Here is a 20,281-nt window from a genome sequence, read left to right as displayed (position 1 = left end):
TCCTAACCAACCATCAGGAGACTGACTTGCAGCATCTTCTGCTGGGATCTCATGTTGCCTCAATACCTAAAGATAGAGCTTGATTCTTGTTTTCCACCAGAGATGGGATAAAAATGACCATTTTTAAGATAAACAGAGGGGAGAAGAAAAGCCTTCAGTCCTGATCCTGCAGTTACACACACAGCGAGTCCCTATGTGAAGTCTTATATATAAATATAACAAGAAGTGATGGATTACAATTTAAACAGAAGAGACTATAAAACAAGAATCATTGTACACAACTTGCAGATGAGGAAAGCTGGCTTAGAGAGGTGCAACAGCTCGTCCAAGGTGATGCACAGAATCCCTTTGGCCATGGGGAAGCAGAACAAGTTCTCCAATGTGCTGGCATCCCTTGTATCACTCATGCCAAGACATGCATCTGTGTTAAAGGACTCTGAGTTGAGCTGAAAGTTTCCACTTTATGCCCAAGATGTCTTTAAGGGCTTCACTGTCAGCAGCTTCAGAGGATCTGATGGATGAATTTATATATCATTTTGTTATCATTTGGACTATTTATTATAGCTGGCTATTTGCAGCTCCAGAATTGGAGTCCCTTAGTCATGAAACCCTTATTTTCAGGGGGTTAGCAAGATAGTAATAAAAACTCTCTCAGGGCTTAAGATTAATCTCTACATCAGGTCTCAGCTTGGAAGCCAAGACCTTTTATAGCATCCCCAAAACCTGAATGGCTGTCAAAAGATCCGGTTTGTGCTCTGGTAGTGGTATTGTTTGTAGTAAATACAGCCTGGAAAGGAAATATTTCCTAAATGAATATTGTTCCAAAAATGGGGACAGGCTCCAAAGACTGAGAGGAAGGCTAAAAAGACTTACTGCCATCCCCAATGCCAAAGGACATATGTTTTCCTCTGAAGTGGTTTACACTGGGGTAGTAATGATTGGGGAAAGAATCAGTGTTTGGAACAGAACTTGAGCAGGTATAATTGGACATAATAATTTCTTTCATAAACAAAACTAAACAGGTGTAATTTGCTCCTGATGTGGGCCTGAGAGAGATGTTCCACTTTGTATTCTGCTTCCAGAACACCAGAGTGGGGGGGGGGACATAAGCTGATGGGACTGTCCACTTTCTGCCATTGGGTGGCACATTTCTTGATGGTGTACTTTAAAAAGTTTGGTGGGTTTGGGTTTGGGTTTTATTTTACCTTCCTACTTCAATACTGTTACCAGATCTGGGGCACCCCATGACTCTGAGATGTGTGATCAATTGATTGATTATTTTTTTCCCTTTTTCTTCTCACACTTCATTGCTTAGGGTGTCAAAGCCCTCCCCCCACACACTTCTATGCAGAGTCACACCAGGTGTTTTTGAGTCTATTTAGAAATTTTCTTAAATGTAGGCAGGGCAGTGGATGGAGACAGAGGAGAGAGACAGAGTTTTGAATTCTAGTACTGCCAGAAGCAGTGTGCACACAGGTGATCTGCTTCCCCACTCCCCATCTCTCTTTTTCCAACTGTAAATGTGCTTTATAATAGGCCTGCTGTTCATTTTCACCATAAACCTGTGGTACAGTAAGCCTGGTGTTATATTTATATATAACACCAGATACAGGGCCTTGTGCATATTAAAATGCAAAATGATGGTCTCTGTTGCCTCTTTGTAGACTATCTATTGCAGTATTCCTTTCCCTGACTGTTTTTATCTCATTAGAGTGTAGGCTCTTTGTGGCAGAAATTGGTTTTAATGATGTTTATAACGTTGATCAGATTTAGCTTGTGGCCTCCTGACCTTTCTGAAGCACACAACCTTTCCCTTTCCATGCTGTGCATCACTGTGCTGAGCAACCACAGCAGTCTTTGACCAGCTCACAGATGCTTCCTGCCTTGTGTTAAATATAGGTCTGCAAGTGCTTTTCAAGCAGTGATTTACCCAGGGACAGTCAGCAAGAAAGCTAATTCCCAGGTGGGCTATGCCCAGAAAGTTCTGTGGCTTGGATAACAGAGGACTTCCAGTTATATTTTTTTCTTTTTCTCTTTTTTCATCTTTTTTTTCCTTTTTTTTTCCTCCTTTTTTCCCCCTTTTTTCTTTTTCCTCCTTCCTCCTTCTTCCTTCCTCCTTCCTTCTTCCTCCTTCCTCCCTTCCCCTTCCCCTTCCCCTTCCCCTTCCCCTTCCCCTTCCCCTTCCCCTTCCCCTTCCCCTTCCCCTTCCCCTTCCCCTTCCCCTTCCCCTTCCCCTTCCCCTTCCCCTTCCCCTTCCCCTTCCCCTCCCTTCCCTTCCCTTCCCTTCCCTTCCCTTCCCTTCCCCTTTTCTCTTCCCCCCCCCCCTTTATTCTTTTTTTTCTTTTTTTTAAATTTTCTTTAAAGGTGAAGGACTGGAAGAGGGGAACAGAGTCAGTAACAACATAGTGATTGGCCTTTCTGGAACAGATGGTTTATCCAACATTGAGACACTGTCACCAGCAGGGATTTACATCAGGGCTCCTGCCAACCACATCAAGGTAAGAAGTTCAGGTGTAAAACATTAATATTTCCTTTCTAATCAAAGGTATGAGAAAGATGCAGAGCTTCACTTATCTGTGAGAAAGGAGCTTCATTTCTCTGGGAGGTCATAAACACAATACTTGCTTCTTGGCTGAGCTGGCAGAAATTGTGCTTGTGATGGGGCATTAAAACAAGTGCATATTACCAAACAAACTACATTCATGGGCAAATTTATTCCTGAAAGTTTTACTGCACTTGAGTGGGGTGAAATACTTCAGTGAGACCCTTCACCCTGAGGTACTTCAAAAAGCTGTTTTATTTTCTAATACTCATGGATTCATAGAAACTGGAATAAAGTTTAGGCTTAGCATCTCTAGAATTTTTTCCTATTTCTGTCATTATAAGAGGGAAAAATGATTTAATGGACTGGTAACAAACAATATACAATCCAGCAATATCAAACACACCTCTGTCTGGATTTAAAAGGATGACTTATGAGCAGTCCATGATTTGTATTGCAGGGTGAGAAAGTGTTCCCTGTCCTATGAAAATGACATTGATTTTTAAAGAAATAAATCTGCATTATTCTTAATAGCAATGAAGCTAAAAAGATAACAGACTAACAACCCTCACATCAAAAAGTTGGGCTCAGTAAAATCTGTTTTACTCAGTAACAGTCTGATGCTTTTCTTTAGTTCATACTTTTTTTTGTCTTATCCAAGTCACTATTTCAGAATAAAGAGGAACTTTTAAGTGTTTTGTGGGGAAAAAAAGAAAACAAAGATTTTCAGTGATTTAAAACCATTTTTTCCTTCCAAACTATTTTAAGTCTGGAATTTCATTGAAACTGACCTTTCTTACCATGGTTTCAGTTGTAAAAAAAGCACATTTTCATTAAAAAAACCCCTTAAATCCTAACCTGTTCTATTCCTAACCCACAAAACCCAAACCAATTATTAACTATATGTGAAGACCTAATCCCACCCCCCTCCCCTCAGGCTTCTGTTCTGAGAGGAACAAATTGCACCTAAATTTGAAGGTGAAAAAGAGACCAACACATTTCCTACGTTAGCATGAAGACAGTAGTGCTTAGGAAGAAGGAGAGGACTTTTCTGCAATTCCCTCAAGGGCATATTTATCATTTTTGAGACCATCAAACATGGTTAAAAAAATACAACAACTAGGCAGAACCACATGAATTTCAGCCTCACTAAACACAGAGTTTTGTACTATCATGCACTGACTTACCCTGGAGCTGTCTACTCAATCGCCAGTGGCTTCAGCTTTTGAACAGGGTTGCTGCAATTATCTCTATGGGTACGTGGGAACTGACTGTGGTTGGTTTTCAGCACATTTGTTTAGCTCTCTTGGTTCAGATGTCTTCATAGATATGCCCAAAGCTGCATCTGTAGCTGTGTACCTGCACATCAGGGTTAAGCCTGGTCTCTGGAGATGTGCTACTCAAGGCAGAATAGCAGGTGGCCCTTGAAGGGTTGCTGATAAACTTCATCCTTGAAAGTCTCTTGCAGTGGGTTATTTGAGGCGTTGCAGCAGCAAGAGGAAAATATGAAGCTTCCTTGCTTAAAATTGCTATTAGTTGCACTTGCTGTTCTACAACAGAGCTCAGCAGAAGACATGAAAGGACATAAGAGAAAAAAATAATAATCACTCTTCTTCCAAGCAAAATACCTTTGTCTTGGGGAATTTTTCTTAGTACAATAAGAATCACTAAGTGCAAGGGATGCTGGTCCAGCAGCATTGTCATGGTGTTACAGAGTTTCAGTACCTTTCAGCTCAGCAAATGGCTCAAGACCTTGCTATTGATTTTTAGGTGTTTATAATCTTAATTTTAAAAGGAGGTTTGAATGTTGTAATGGGAAAGACACAGATTCCCACTGAAACCTAGAATCCTAGAATGTATTGGGTTGGAAAAGACCTTTAAAGGTCATCTAGTCCACCACCCCCCTGCAGTAAGCAGAGATATCTTTATATGGAATAGAAATTTTCCCCTCTAGATTTTAATGTTAGGTGATTTTGTCCTTTGATTTGGTTGGTTGGGGTTTATTTTTGTTTTCAGATTGCCAGCTTTCAGTTACTGCTTTTAAACTTAAAGGCTGCAATCTTTAAGGCAAAGGCAACCAGGCTGGTGAAAGGGCTGGAGGGCAAATCATATAAGGAATGGCTGAGGGAGCTGGGGGTGTTCAGCCTGGAGAAGAGGAGGCTGATGGGAGACCTTATCACCACCTACAACTACCTGAAGGGAGGTTGTAGAGAGATGGGTGATGGTCTCTTCAGCCAGGGGACAGGAGATGGGACAAGGGGCAATGGCATGAAGCTGTGCCAGGGCAGGTTTAGATTGGATATTAGGAAAAAATTTTTACTGAAAGAGTTGTCAGGGTTGGAACAGGCTGCCCAGGGAGGGGGCTGAGTCGGCTTCCCTGGATGTGTTCAAAAAAAGGGTTGATGAGGTACTTAGGGATATGGTTTAGCATAGGATGGGAATGGTTGGACTCGATGATCTTCAAAGGTGTCTTCCAACCTTGTTATTCTGTGATTCTGTGATTAGAGCTAAGAGAGACAGCTCTAGGTCCATACTGTGTTACACCTTCTCTGTGTGATGGGTTAAGCTTTCCACAGTGAGTCCTGCAATAATATTTTCATAACTACTCAATTTACTTGGGAGCCTAAAATCACATTGGTGAATGAAGAGCTGAGATTTCCTTGAAAATCAGTGGTCACCTAAACAGTGTTGAAATTAGGACACAGCAGTCACTCAAACCTGAGCCTACAAAGACATTTGGAGACCCAATTCCCACTGGTTTCCATTTGACTTAAGCTCTTAAGTGCATTTGTGAATTGTGCTGTTAGATAAAATTTTATACTCATACAGTGAAAGTGCAAAATTATTATTACAAGGTTAGTGGGTTTGGGTTTGTTTGGGTTTTTTTCCTTTTAAATAAAGCATGGAGGGCCTGGTTATCACTTTTTAGTGTCATAAGACAATTTCATTAGCAGGCCTTCTTGCCTTTTAAATGCTATCAGCATGAGGAATTGGAGATGCTCCTCTGATATTGGCTCTTTTTTCACTGAAAGGCATGGCCTATGGTTTTCTTTATATGTGCAGGGGGAAAACAAAGAAGAAAATAGGCTTTTTAACTTTTTAATCTTTTTCTCTTGGTTCTCCTGGGTCCAGTGGCTCTTGGACCTTTTTGTAGGAACTTCCCATTCATAAACATTTAGTGTTCTTAAATCCCAGGGCCAGCATACAGTGCTCATGCATGGACTGGGTTTAAGAAATTCAACAAGCATCCTCTCTTTCCTTTCTTGCCATGGCATTGAGGACTGGGAAACAGCTTAAATGAATGAATGGGGTGGAGATCTGCCTGGGTTTCTATGTCAGAGGAGGGACTGATGGTCACGCTGTAGATGAATGAATTTGTTTCCCAATATCACCCAACCCAGCCATTCTCCACAGTACCAAAGAGGTGAGGCTGCATCTGTTTGGCATCGATTGTTTCTCCCCATGTCATTCCTAATGAGGTCTTTCCTAAAACCTTCTGCAAGGCGAGTGCTTGTCGGGGGTACTATTCCCACCCTGCCAGGTTCTGAAAATGGGAAGACCTTTCATGTCATCTTTAAGGTCAACAGTTTGAGTCCCAGCTATCTAAAAGAAGTTCATGAAATATTTACATGAGCAGTTTTGTACGGTTAAGAGACACTTAAAAACGTCAGCCACTTCATTTTACTGACTTGAGATGCATACCTCCAGGTACTTGGCACGCTCGGGGAGGTAATTTCTCTCTGGAATTTTGGTTGCATGGACATTCGTAATATACTGACTTCCACAAAGAATCGATTTCCACACAAAATTCCCTGCTTGCCTAAAACCCCTGCCCTCCAGCCACTAGCTGGCTTGAATAAATATGCAGGGTGGGTGGTGTTTTTTTTTTTTTTTCCCCCTTATGAATCATCTGTAGAACGCACAAGTGGAGTCGCAAGTAAAAAGATCCTGGAAATAATGTGACTGGACTGCAGAAGTGGTTTGTTAAAGGAAAAAGCAGCAGTTTTACCAGGGGATAGAGAAAGCAGTGCTTTGGGTATTGATATCTCTTTGTTGCTTGACAGATGTCAGAGATCACCACTGCAGGGAACACACTTGGATTGGTCAGAAGCAAGTAATTGGTAGATGGAGGCTTTCACCTCTAGGTCACGAGGCTTGGCTTTGATTTGGACCATCAGGGAAGAGAAAGCCGTTAGTGTTTTGCACTGTCCAGTGACCTATGAATGGCAGTGGTGGGTGTCAGTCCTGATGTTAAAGAACAAGCTCCTCTTATAGCTGCAAGAAAGCTCATTGTAGACTCCCCTTAGAGAACTAGTTACCTCCAGAGAGCAATTAATCCTATCTAAGGATAGACTACAGGAATTGTCCTCCAGACATGCTTATGCCTTATTTTTTCCTGGAGAGGAAGCCTAAGTTTACCAGCCTGGACTTCAGTATTAAAGTCTTAGACTTCTAAGGCGGGTGAGAGGGATGACACCCAGAAATGCACATGAAAACACTGCTGTATGGACACCATCCAAAACAAACTAGGTTTGGCTGCTGTCCAAATGAAGCAGAAGAGCAGACTTTTGCCTTAGAGTATCACAGAATCATTAGGGTTGGAAAAGATCTCCAAGATCATCTAGTCCAACCATCCCCCTACCACCACCTATATCACTTACTAAACCATGTCCCCAAGTACCTCATCCAACCTTTCCTTGAACACTCCGAGGGATGGTGATTCCACCACCTCCCTGGGCAGCCCCTTCCAATGTCCAACCACTCTGAGAAGAAATTTCTCCTAATTTCTAACCTGAATCTCCCCTGGCACAACTTGCAGCCATTCCCACTATCCTATTGCTAGTTATCTGTGAGAAAAGGCTGAGCCCCAGCTCACCACAACCTCCTTTCAGGTAGTTGGAGAGAGCAAGAAGGTCTCCCCTGAGCCTCTTCTCCAGAATAAGCAGTTCCCTCAGCTGCTCCTCGTAAGACTTCTGTTTGAATAGAAAAGCTTCTAACCCACTGTATATAACCCACATAACTCACTTGCTACACTCTGTAAGTACAAACCTCTTAAATTTAAGGCCAGGAAGACCTTATGTTTACTTATTTTTCACCTCTTGCAATAATACAAATAACACAACTCAGTTTCTCCTTTAAGAGATATTAAGTGACAAGGTTATTCACTTACCTTGTTAAAAAAGTTCAAACCAAGAAATTTACCACTGGTCTGAATAAGTTTAACTGTTCAGCCACTGACATATCCTGAAGATGTAGGTCTCTGTTTTCTCCTGACTTTCAGGTGGTCTTGCCTTTCCACCTAATGTTTCTTTTTTCTGTATTTTGTCTGGGAAATATCAGAAAGATACAGATTGAGAAGTAAATTGATAAACTCAGTAGGTTTTTATTTACTTTTCTTTCATTACATTGCTTTAAATTGGAAAGGATTTTATAGGAGTAAGAAGTTTTCCACACATTTGTTTTTCTTACCTACTTCATGAAGAATTATGGCAATACCATTTTTTTTGCCATTTGTTTCCACTGCTTAGCCAAACCTTGTTGCCCAGTGTGAGAACAGGTTTATTTAAGACTGTCCCAAGGACAGAGAGAGAACAGGACCCAAGTGAGGACACAGAAGCAAGGTACCAGCTTCTACCAGCCAGACTTGCCAGGATTTGAACAGACCTCAATTGGAATTTGATTTTGTTTTTATTCTCAAGTTTATTTTACTTTCCAGTAATCTTTTTTTCACACTCACATATGCTTCTCTGCAGGGTAACACAGTGTGTACTGCTGGATATGGCTATTTCTTTCATCTCTCCCCTGAGGGACCATCCAAAATGCCTCTCCTGTCCTTCAGTGAGAACACAGCTCATTCCTGCCAAAGGTACTTGGGGATTTTTGGTTAAAGAGAATTTTTCTCCAGTGTGTGGTAGTGCTAACTATAATTCCAATGGTGAGCAGAAAAGGTTTTGCTCCTCCTTTTAGGGTTATTTCATTCCTTTTAGGGTTATTTCATTATTTTTAAGGCTTTGCACACTTTTAGGTGAAACACTGATCAGTGTTTGACAGCACTGTGTGTGGGTTTTTTTGCCCAGGCTTGATTGTGGATGTTTTCCTCAGTAATTTTGATATGGTCCTTCCTTCTTCATCCACTAGCCCAATTTGTTAACTTGCAGCATTTCCCAGCGCTCCTAACAAGCTCCTCCACTTTACCCCCTTGTTATAATGATCCTGATGTAGTTGAAGGTGTCATGTATAACATATTTCCTCACCAGACATGTAACAGCAAAGCACTGAAGCACGCACTCATGTGTTGAATTGAAAGCTCATTTTTAATTATACCAGGGGTTTTGAGCAGAAGAGGGTGGCATGCAGGAGAACAGATACATGATTTCCATCTTACAACCCTTCAACCTCTCCTGCAGGCCACCATTAAGAGACTTGACATGGGGTTTACACAACCTGGAGTGGCATTTCTTACCTCCAGATCTTTTATATCATAGCAGCATGAGCACTCAGCTACTAGAATTTGGCCTCTGATTAAGTAGATTGAAGAGACTAATCACTTTGCAACGGGATAAAAGGCACTGTATGTGTGTCAGACATTACACTTAACAGTTGTTGCTGTAGCATCCAGGAACATTCACTGGAGCTTTTGCCTCTACTCCCTAAAAGACAATACAAAATGGCATTGTACTTAAAGTTAGTGGACAGATTCACATGAATTTTGAGGAAATCTGGATATTATTCTGGATTAAAGATCTCGGAGTAGGTCAACCCAGGGCTGTGTTCAGGAACGTGTACATTTGGAAGGTATTCTAAGTTGGCTGAATCCAAGCTATAGAAAGGAAAATCTGTCCAGATTCATGTTGGGCTCATCTGAAGGGGACGCTGGCTGAAAGCTCATGAGTGTGGTAGGGGTGTTACATAGGGAGCAACTGTCAGTGGTACTGCAGGCTGGTGGTTAGCCCTGGCATGGCTAATTCTGAAAATACTTGGGAAAAAAAGACAATTAAGTATCCTCTCTTTCATGAGTAGATGCTTCAAATAAATCTTGCTATCCATAGGTGGGGTTTTTTTGAAGAAATGGTAAAAATCTCATGGAGAGAACTACTAAAGATTTAAGATATCAGTACAAGGAATAGGAAAATCTGCTCATGAATACATGCAGTGCAAAGAAACAGTCTGCTTGCTTTCCTAAACAGGTATGGCTTGCTGGTGTATCCAGAATATTTGCCAGACAGTCCAAACAAGCCTGTTCAGTTCAGCAACTTCACAGCTTGGAGCAGCCAAGGTGGAGCACAGGTACCCGTGCCCTGACCATCCTCTGTGGTGCTCAGGATCTATACAAATATATCACTTCTATACTAACTTCAACTCTTAAGGGTGCAAATAGGCCAATTTAATGGTGATGTTCCTGTGTGTCCATGTGCCTCAGCTGGAGGCTTTTGTTTTGGTGATAAAGCCAGAAACAATTTGTGTGAGTGCTACTTTCATCAATACCTAGTGTCCTCTGGAATCATCTACCATACATCTATCTGCCACTAGATGCACAGGATCATAGGGCGGTTTGGGTTGGTATGGACCTTAACAACAATCTACTGCAAGCCACCCTCCATGGGCAGGGAGACCTTCTAGTAGATCATGCAACCAAAAAAACCTCTCCCAGGAGATCAGAGCTGTTATAAAAAATAGTTGTTAGAGGATCTGCTACCTTCATGGGGTTGATGGTTTCCATGGGAAGTTTTTAATCCTTGTTAAAAATACACAACTTGTTTGTTTGAATTTGTTGAGCTTTCCTTTCCAGTTATGGCTGGGGGCTCTCCAGAGAAGGAGACTCCACAACCTCTCTGGGCAGCCTGTCCCAGGGCTCTGTCACCCTCACAGGGAAAAAGTTCCTCCTGACATTCCCATGGAACTTCCTCTGCTCCAGCTGCACCCGCTGCCCCTTGTCCTGTCACTGCCATCCCTGAGCAGAGCCTGGCTCCCTCCTCCTGACTCTCACCCTTTACATATTTATAGACATTAATGAGGTCCTCCCTCAGTCTTCTCTCCAGTCTAAAGAGGCCCATCTCCCTCAGCCTCTCCTCATAAGGAAGGTGGTCCACTCCCTTAAGCTTCTTTGTGTCCCTGCACTGGACTCTTTCAAGGAGTATTATGTCCATCTTGAACTGAGATTAGACATTAGGAAAAAATTCTTTACATGAACATGAACTTCTTTACCTGAATATTTTTTTTATTGTAAGGAAATCAGACTAATAGACCAAAATATTTTTAAAAATTTACTATTACTCCTTTATTATGTTTTTATATAGATTTTTAGAAGCAGCAACCTTGAACTCAAGCGTTTCTGGATTTATGCTTGCAAAGACTTTGGCATTGACGTTGTAGAAAGCCTGGGAAACACTTCTGTAGCTGATAGCGTTTTAATTGGACACTTTGGGCAGAAGGTAAGCACTGCAGGAATTATTTCAATGTCTCTTGAGTTGCTCAGCAGCCCTTCAAACATGGAATTTGTAGAAATAAGAAAGCGACCCTGAAGAACAACCCCTGCTCTGTGAAAGCTTGGATAAAGCTTGGATTTTAAATAGATTGTATATAAAGATAAATGCTTAAGCCCAGCTTCAGGATGAGGTTTGTGCACTGATCCATCTGCTTAGTCTTCTGTCTTCCACTCCTGAGGAAGATGCCTTTGGCAGCAGTGCTTGCAAGGGACATTGATTTGGTGATGAAGTAGAGAAGCTTGGAGTATCAGTGCCACTCTCACAACCTGCTGAAACCAAGGATTTTGTTGCTTCTGTTGGCAGCAGCAAAAGAGAAGTAGCACTTGATTAGCTGGATCCTGCATTATTTTCCAAGCACTTCACTCAAACTACCTGGTGGCAGAACTGAATAAACATCAGCTGTTGAGAAACTAGCAATTGCATTCTGCAGGAAAATTCAGTATTTTTTCCCCAAAGTGTTTTTATTTCAGTATGGAGCTTTTGAAGCTTTTTTAAAAATAAATTTGAAACAGGGACTCTGTTTTTTTCTATTTTTCTATTTTCTATCATAATGCATGTTCATGAGTATGTTTTATAAAACAACATTCAAAGTAGAAACTAAATCTCACTTCTGTTCATTTTACAAGCTGAAGGATTCTATTAAGATACATATAATTTTATTTTTTTTTGTATTCATGCTTTATTCCAAGATTGACAAGGTCTCACAAAACCACTGGAAATTCACAGAACCTGAACTTTTGGGAGAAACCATAACTGTTGCTTAAACAAGCTTTTCTAACATTTATTCCTAATGCCTCATGCTGTAATAAACAAACACCATTCAACCATGCAAAACTGGGTTTAGTTTACTGATTTGGGAATAATGAGGGGGATCAACAGATTTGATTTCTATCCTAGTTAACACTTTGATTTCCTCTGCTCCCTCATAGTAGCATCATTGGTCTACCTGGAACACAGAGCACTAGTTCTTTACTTGACAATGAAAAAATGCTGTCCAAATGTATCATTCTTATTTATTCAGTAAATATGATCTTCTTCCACTATTTCTTTAGGCAGCTGGACAAAGTCCTTTGGGTGCTACCAGGTTGTTAACAGATTAATAACATGGATAACAATGGAATGTTAGTTACAACAGGCCACAGCTGCTTGTTCATGATTTTGAGGTCTTTTTTGCCCTGCTCAGTTTTCTATTGTTGTTTATGAAATTAATTTTCTCTCTGACTGGCAGAAAAAAGAGTTTTAAATGAGTTTTCTTTAGAAGCTCACAGAAAGAACCCTCTATAATAGGTCTATGGAAACGTATGTAGCTCAGATAAAACCCCATCTTCATCAGTGCAACCTTGCAGTGTCCCAGTGAGGCAATGAATTTCTGTCAGACACCAAAGGGTGTCTTTGTTTTTCCTTTGCAGGATCCATGGAAGGACTCCAATGTTGTACTTGTTAAGAGATTTAGAGGCGCTCAGCTGTGCCTTGTTTCTTGCAGTACCCCAGGGGGGTGATTATCTTTGATTATCTCATGATAAGAGCCTCCTTGTCATAATTTACATCTTAATTTATGTAATTCTCCCTTTAATAATGATGTCTCTTTAATATCAATTAAAACTTTATGACATTAATTTAATGGGAACCTTGGATATTCCTCTCTGCTAGCCCTTCCAGTTTTTGAAAGCAGTGCTTTAAAACAAGATTGTTTTCTGAAAATATCAGGGCATTTAAAAATGTTCACTTTGATCAATTAAAATATTAGTGGCAGAACTAAATCTAGGGCCTGTGAAAGCCAAGGGGAAGACTCTCGTTAGCTTCCTAAACATTCAGCAAGCCTCTTCCATACATTCATGGAGCAGCTCACTGGCCTTGTGAAGACATTTGAGGAGAAGTGTTTCTTCCTGGAAAAGTAGGATGTCTGAGACAGGTGAGACACACTAGGGAGGAATTATCATCTCACAGCATTCTTATATTTGCTATTTATTTCAATATCTTAAATTAACTATAAAAAAAGACCCAACAAACAAAAGATAGAAAGGAGGGTGGGACGGAAGTGTAAGCAGACAAGGAATAGAGTCTTTCTCACCAGTTTGTTACCAGAAGCCAGGGATTCCTGCTTAGCACTGACTTGGATGAAGATGGACCAAGGACCACCATGTTTTAGTCTCAGAGTAAAAAAGGTGAAGGAGCTACTGTTGTTCTTCAAAAGTGTTTATTGGCCTCAAAATCAATTAATCCTAGAGAAGTCTGCATGGGGACCTCATTGCAGCATTCCCATCCCTGAAGGGAGCAGAGAAACAGGAGGGGAATGGGCTTGTTCAAAGGGCAGCCACTGGTAGGACAAGGGGGCTGGAGTAAAGCTGAAGGAGGGAAGGGTTAGATGAGATCTTAGGGGGAAGTTCTTTCCAGAGAGAGTGGTAAGGTGCTGGAATGGGCTACCCAGAGAGGTGGTGGGTGCCCCATCCCTGGAGATATTCAAGGCCAGGTTGGATGGAGCCCTGGACAACCTTGTCTAGATCATGCCTGGAGGTTGGTGTCCCTGCCTGTGGCAAGGGTGTTGGAACTCTGTGATCCTTGGGGTCCTTTCCAACCCAGACCATTCTATGATTCTGGGATCACACATTCCTGACAGCCCTTCCTTCTCCAGGCTGCCCACTAGCTCTGAGTACATTCTTCTTCTCAGCCTGTTTCCAAGATAAATTGGCAGAGAGATGTAAACTTCCCATGTGTCATGGCCTACAATCAGCACAAAATGTAGTTTGCCCATGGTGTTTCCCATCATTTGTGAGTCTTGCTCTTCCTTTCAACTACTTGTTGCTCTGATGGACCCTGAAAGTCAACTAGAGCTTTGATGAGAGCCTATCCCCAATCTTCTCCCAACCACAAAAAAGGGCTCTGAATCTCTGCAGTCAGGCTTTTCTTAGAACAGAAATTAGAATAATTAGCTTTGTAAAGTAGGGTGAATTCCTGCCAGCTGGACAAGACAAGGTAAAGTAAAAAAGCTTGTAAACAAATCTCACAGTGCCTTCCATGCAGATTCTTTCTTCCCAGGGTATCTTATTTCCTTTCCCTTCTAATGCCCAACCTAAACTACTATGGAACAACCCAGATAAAGCAAACAAGGCAGACACTGCCCTGAAGGTAATACTATCACATACTGCAAATGCTGAATTAAACAGGTGTTACTTGTCAGAATTTACAAAGCAATAGCTTGGATCTGTCCTTCAAATAGGATATATTGCCCCACAACCATGGGCTTGAGTTCAATCATATCCTTCTGTCCTAGCTGCTGCATGCTGGACTCATTCCACTTGTGCTATGTTGTTACTCATTCACATGGTGATATGTTTCCCAGTACTCTTGATTTCTTCATTGCAGGATAGGATGTGTATGTCAGCAGGACTAAGAACTCCCCAAAGATATCAGCTATTCATCTCCAACACAGCTTTCAGGAACTTTGATGAGAACACTTGTGCAGCAATCAGGACTTGTTCTGGCTGTTATCAAGGGCAAGGTGAGTCTGATTTAAACTTATTTAGTAGTTTTTCCACAGTCCCACGCTTCTTCCCCTTTCAGATTCAAAGGCTTAGAAGATATTTGTTTCTACATTGATATTTCAGCTGAATCCCACAGAAAGCACCATGTATGAAGAGTACTGACCCAGTTTTGCTTCTGTAATCTTGTCACTGTGTTTGTTACAGGCAGGTTTTGAGGTATTTGCATTCCTACTTTCCTTAGGTTTCCCCATATTAACAGTTTTCAAAAGTGTGTCTCTCTATGGTTCACTTCTTGGGCTGGGCCAATAGCTCTTCACTCTCACAGGGAGGTGGGGCATGAGATGATCTTATGTGGATGTGAGATAAATGCTGTGCTTGGTGGCAACCCAGATGAACTGAGACAATCCCTGAGCTGGGATTGTAGAGATATGCATATGCAGTCCTCAGCAACACTCCTTCTCCTTAATGTGTGCGTTTTGCTGGTGGGCTGAATCAGACCCTTTAGCTGCTCTGCTCAGCATGGACTGAGGTTGCAGGATCACAGAATCACAAGGTTGGAAAAAACCTTTAAGATCATCGAGTCCAACTGTTCCTGTCCTGTGCTAAACCATATCCCTAAGTACCTCATCTACCTGTCTGTTAAACACACCCAGGACTCAGGACAACCATCAGGGGACTCAGCCCCCTTCCTGGGCAGCCTGTTCCAGGCCCTGACATCTCTTTCAGTAAAGAATTGTTTCATAACATCTGATCTGAAGCTGCTCTGGTGCAGCTTTGTTCAATTTCCCCTTGTCCCATCTCCTGTCTCCCATCTCCTGTGGAAAAAACTTCATCACTTAGTTGAAGCCACACATATTGTATGTTTTTTAGACAAAGGCAGCCTTATTTTTGCAACTTTCTCAGTGGAAGGGGTTTTGATATACCAACTTGTTTCTGCTTCCTCATTTTGGGAAGCAAAACTTCAAGAGCAATGATTAATAGCTATGACACAACCTTGCAGAATTTCACCAAGCTCCTACCTCGGGCCAGCCTAAACCTTAGGTGAATTTGTTGAAGATAATGTGTAAACTAAACATCCTTTTGAGCTTTGAAGAGGTACCCAAAGGCTCTTTGAAGAATATTCCAGTTAAAATTACCTCTTAAATATATTTATATATAAATGAATACTGCCCTACAATAGCATAACAGAGAAAAAGACTTCAGGAGGTGAGATCAAAGGACAAGGGGAATAGTAAAATCTGACTAAGGGAGGCTACAAGTGAGAATGGGATAGTCAAATAGTAACCAAGATGGTGCATGAACACTCATGCCAAAGCTGACTTGTTAGGGTCCATGGGGCGATGGTTTTCTGACACTTCTGGAAAAGTTATTGTACTCAAAACTGTGCTTTAGCCTGCATGAATATACCTCCTTTTTGTAGCTATCTGCTTTACACTAATGAACAGATCCTCCAGCCACACTTCTCAATGAAGGCTTTATTGTGCCAGGTGCTGTACATATGCACACAAGTATATTCACACACACATAAACAGACCTTATCTCTAAAGAATTTATCTTATAAACAAGGATCTGTAAGAATCACTGTTTTGCAGAGTGTAACTTTAGCAGTGGGACTTGTGAAGGAACATTTGGACTACTGAGGTGGTGTGGGTAGGACCAGGAGCAGCATCTGGATCAGAGGAGACTGTAACCACAAGTCCTGTCGCAACAGGGCCTGAAGAGGAGGCTGAATAGCAGGCTCCCAGAAGAGGAGGCTGAGGGGAGACCTTATCACCACCTACAACGACCTGACCAGAGAGGTGGGCAGTGGTCTCTTCAGCCAGGGGACAGGAGATGGGACAAGGGGAAATGGGCTCAAGCTGCACCAGGGCAGGGGCAGGTCAGATGTGAGGGTAAAGTTCTTCCCTGAAAGAGTTGTGGGGCTGTGGAACAGGCTGCCCAGGGAGGGGGCTGAGCCCCCACCCCTGGGTGTGTTTAACAGCTGGGTAGATGAGGTACTTAGGGATGTGGTTTAGCTCAGGACAGGGATGGTTGGACTCAATGACCTTATAGGTCTTTTCTGTGATTCTGTGACCTGGCCATAGCATGGCAATGACAATTCCCCAAGCCATCTCTATTTAGTTTCCTTTCTGAATCTCCCCTTCTTGCTGACTCAGGTGACATTTTTTCAAATGAAGCTAGTCTCTTTTTATCCAGAGATGTCTATTACTTGCAGAGGTCAGTCTCTGTTTCTGAAATACCACTTGCTCCCCCCTAGGTGGGTTTACAGTGAGAGCTGAACGTCTGACCTTCATCAACTCACCTTTCCAAGTGTCCTTCCCCTTTCCTCACTCTGCCATCCTGGAGGATATGGACGGCTCTGTCACTGGACAGAAAGGAAATCACCTCCTCCCTTCCACAGATATCCTTGCAGCTTCTTGCACAGCCAGTGCCAACCTCAGCCAAGCTTCTGGTGGCAGTGTTTGTGGCAGGGACATTGTGTTCCACCGTATGTCTGCTCATTTGTAAGTAACCATTCCACTACTGGAAAAAAATCTGCATGGATGTTGCTCTCTGTGTTTTATATTGAGAGAACTGCTGGGTCTGAGCAGAGTCCCAAGACTCCTGCCTCTCTGCTGTGTCTTAAACTAAGTCAAAAGCCTGAGCACTGGTGTACATCAGTCTGTGGTGTTTCCCATGCGGTCTTGGGCACTCGTTTTATTCTGGCTGCTTGTTCTTGTCCAGATAGTTCTCAGGAATGGTTTAAATCCTGTCATCATGTTTCTAGAGAGGAGAACTTAGCTGTATAGATAGCATAGGAGTTGGCTTCCAGGCCAGAGGACAATCTTTGGTTCATTTTATATGCTAATTTAGATATGACCTGTGGAAGTTTAATTATTTGTGTGTGTGTTTACAGCAAGCTTTTTATCTTTCTTACCTTGGTATCCTGTCTATAGTCTTGATTCCTGTCCAGAGGCAATTTTGGTAGTATTAAGATGGTCTTCAGGTTGAGGTTTTGATGCTATTTTGTCACTCTTCAAATTACCGGGGGGGTATAAACTGGTCTTTGTAGAAATTAGAGTCCAGCTCAAGGAGAGCATTGCTGTTCAAGGTGAGATCAATGGTCAGGCTACAGGCAGGCAGAGGAATTCCAGACTTTGCTAAGATTTCATATATTACATTTTCTACTAAAACTGGAATCAACATTTTATGCTTTCATGGCCCCAGCTCATGTCATGAACATATTGTAGAGAAGATATCATAAGTTGTGATGTGTTTAATTAAAAGAAAACTTTATAATAAGTATATTTCTGCCACTCTGTTGGAGCCATGCCTTTCTTACCCAACCATCAGGACTTTCTGGTCTTTCATTTGCTGTTCTCTGCTTGCTATGAAGTGAATTTAGTCAATTCAGATCATCAAACCTTATTAAGACTGACCAAAGCTCACAACCTAAGCAATTTATTGCAGTCTATACATTTATGTTTTCCAATCAACATGATGGGATCAGACAGGGTCACAGGGAAGATATGAGACTAAAGAATAAACTTTTTCTTATTCTGAGGGCAGAACTTCTTTTGTAAGTGGGAAATTGCTTTGTCAGAGTTAAGATGCCAGTTCTCACTTTATTTCAATGAGCACCTGTGATAATACCACTGTTTATAGGTGGAAATGAAAAAGCTTTTTGGCTTTTTTTGACTTAATGATGACAAAGGAACCCAAAGCATAAATGAAGAAATCACGTTCTGGGTGAAAGAGACAGCAGTAAATCTCTGATCTAGCTCACAGAGCTTACTCAGCAATCAAAAATTACTGGAAAGGTTATTGAATCACAGAATCATTTAGATTGGAAAGGGCCTTTGCAGTCATAAAGTCCAACCATAAACTTAACAGTGTCAATTCCACCACTAAACCATGTCCCTAAGTGCCACATATGAATGTTTTAAACATCCTTGGGTATGTTGATTGAAGCATTTCCCCAGCTAGAGGGCAGGCCTCAGCACCAGTTAGCTTATCAGAAGAGGTGTAGCCACAGGTCTGTGTCCATCCACACACTGCATGAGTGGATGAGACATGGTTCTGTTGGAGATTTGTCTATCTGTGTGGGTAGAACCATGTTTTACTACGTAGAGTATATGTCCTTGCTGGTATCTCTTTCACACTCCCAGTAAATCACGTCTACTATAAGTTTGCAAGAGAATCATGGGATCATAGAATGGTTTGGGTTGGAAGGGACCTCAAAGTCCATGTAGTTCCACTCCCTGACATGGGTAGGGACAGGCTCCACTAGCCCACAGTGCCCAAAGCCCCATCCAACTTGGCCTTGAATCCTGCCAGGGATCTAGGGGCAGCCACAGCTTCTCTGGTCATCCTGTGCCAGTGCCTCACATTTTCATTTTTAATTCTGGAGGCATACAAAATGGTTTTGCAGATTTCAGCCTCCAACTGGTGCTGTTTCATATCCCACTTTCATAATAACCCAATCCTGGGACACAGCCCAGTGCTTCCCATCAGCTTTGGTGGCCATACAGCTCCTTAATACTGTCCCAGCTCACTGCTGATATGTGTGCCTCCCCAAGCTGGACTTGTTCCTGCCTTTGAGCAGCTGTCAGCTGAAGGGATCCAGTGGAGAAATATTGCTTGGCCAAGTACTGCCACCACTTCTGTTACCCAGGGAAGGACACTTGCAAATCCCTGGCATAAAAAGAGGGAGCAGAAAAGGCTTTTAGTGATTGAAACACTATTCCTGCTTTTCTTCCCATGCTCATCTTCCCATCCCAGAGCTCTGCTTTGGGTTAGTAGTACACAGGCAGAAATCCTGAAGTTCTCTGTCAGTGGGCTGTTAATAATTCACATCTATCTTATAATTCATGTTTTAAAAGAAGGAAGAAATAACCCCAACCATCCCCAAATAGGGGAAAAAACAATAATCACATGTTCCACTGAAGAGGAAAACTATAAGACTTACTGGCTTTGCATGTGATTACTGTTTCTCCTAATGAAAATAAAAGTCTGCAATAAATTAAGAGTTGTGAGTCATTCTGGTTTAACAAAAAGGGTACTGGGTAGAAGACAAAATACAGCTCTGCTAGATGTCTTTCTGGACCAGTTGACCACAAGGTCTTAGGCAAATCACTTAGTATTCTATGTTTGCCTTGAGTATATGGACTACCAGCATTTTAGGTTGATGCTGTGCAGGTGGATCTCTTGAGGTCCCTTCCAACCCCTACAATTCTGTGCTTCTGTGAGAGGAACAGTATGGAGAATGAAAGAAACTGCAGAAGATTAAGGATGAAAGTTAATAAAATATTCACAGCATGCCCAGAAAACGAGGGTGTGGGGAAGAATAAAGGGTGAATTTTGTCCACATGTATTTGAAGAGCATTCACAATAAAAAGAGAATTGTTTAGGATTAATACAACCAAATATTGGATTAGGAGCAATAGGCAGAGATTGAGCAGAGAGCAGAAAGATAGGTGGGTGACAGGAAGAATTACCTAACAGTGCAGTCTCTTAGATTCAGCTAATCTCAGCAAAAGGATGAAAGTACTTTTGCTTGGCTTTCTCCAGTTTCTGATGAGCAAAGAATTAAAAAAACTACTCTTGAAGAAATCCTTCTGTTGTGCTCTACTGGGCCCTGGAGTATACGACTGGATCTGCAGCTTGCTGATTCCTTGTACTTACCACTCGTGGTAAGTCTCTGTAGTCAGTAAAACAGAGATCAAAACCAGGAGTGAAAAACAGATTACAAGCCTCTGAGACCAAGCTTTAAACACTGAACCCTCTTTTGC

The 20,281-nt window shown here is 41.9% G+C and overlaps 1 protein-coding gene across 1 annotated transcript in view; it reads left to right on the top strand.

Annotated features, from left to right (window-relative positions):
• PKHD1 (PKHD1 ciliary IPT domain containing fibrocystin/polyductin) overlaps positions 1–20,281 on the top strand; it is a gene marked incomplete at its 5' end in the record, with an annotated part of 273,226 nt that overhangs the window by 126,837 nt on the left and 126,108 nt on the right. Inside the window, 6 exons of the mRNA XM_084262525.1 lie at positions 2,365–2,498; positions 8,296–8,408; positions 9,730–9,829; positions 10,840–10,974; positions 14,392–14,527; positions 16,768–17,014. Of these exons, the coding sequence (XP_084118651.1) occupies positions 2,365–2,498; positions 8,296–8,408; positions 9,730–9,829; positions 10,840–10,974; positions 14,392–14,527; positions 16,768–17,014 (865 nt within the window). The remainder of the gene's footprint in view (positions 1–2,364; positions 2,499–8,295; positions 8,409–9,729; positions 9,830–10,839; positions 10,975–14,391; positions 14,528–16,767; positions 17,015–20,281) is intronic.

This window comes from Gallinula chloropus, assembly GCF_964237585.1.
Source record: "Gallinula chloropus genome assembly, chromosome: 3".
Taxonomy (NCBI): domain Eukaryota; kingdom Metazoa; phylum Chordata; class Aves; order Gruiformes; family Rallidae; genus Gallinula; species Gallinula chloropus.
This window is presented reverse-complemented; position numbering and strand designations above follow the sequence as displayed.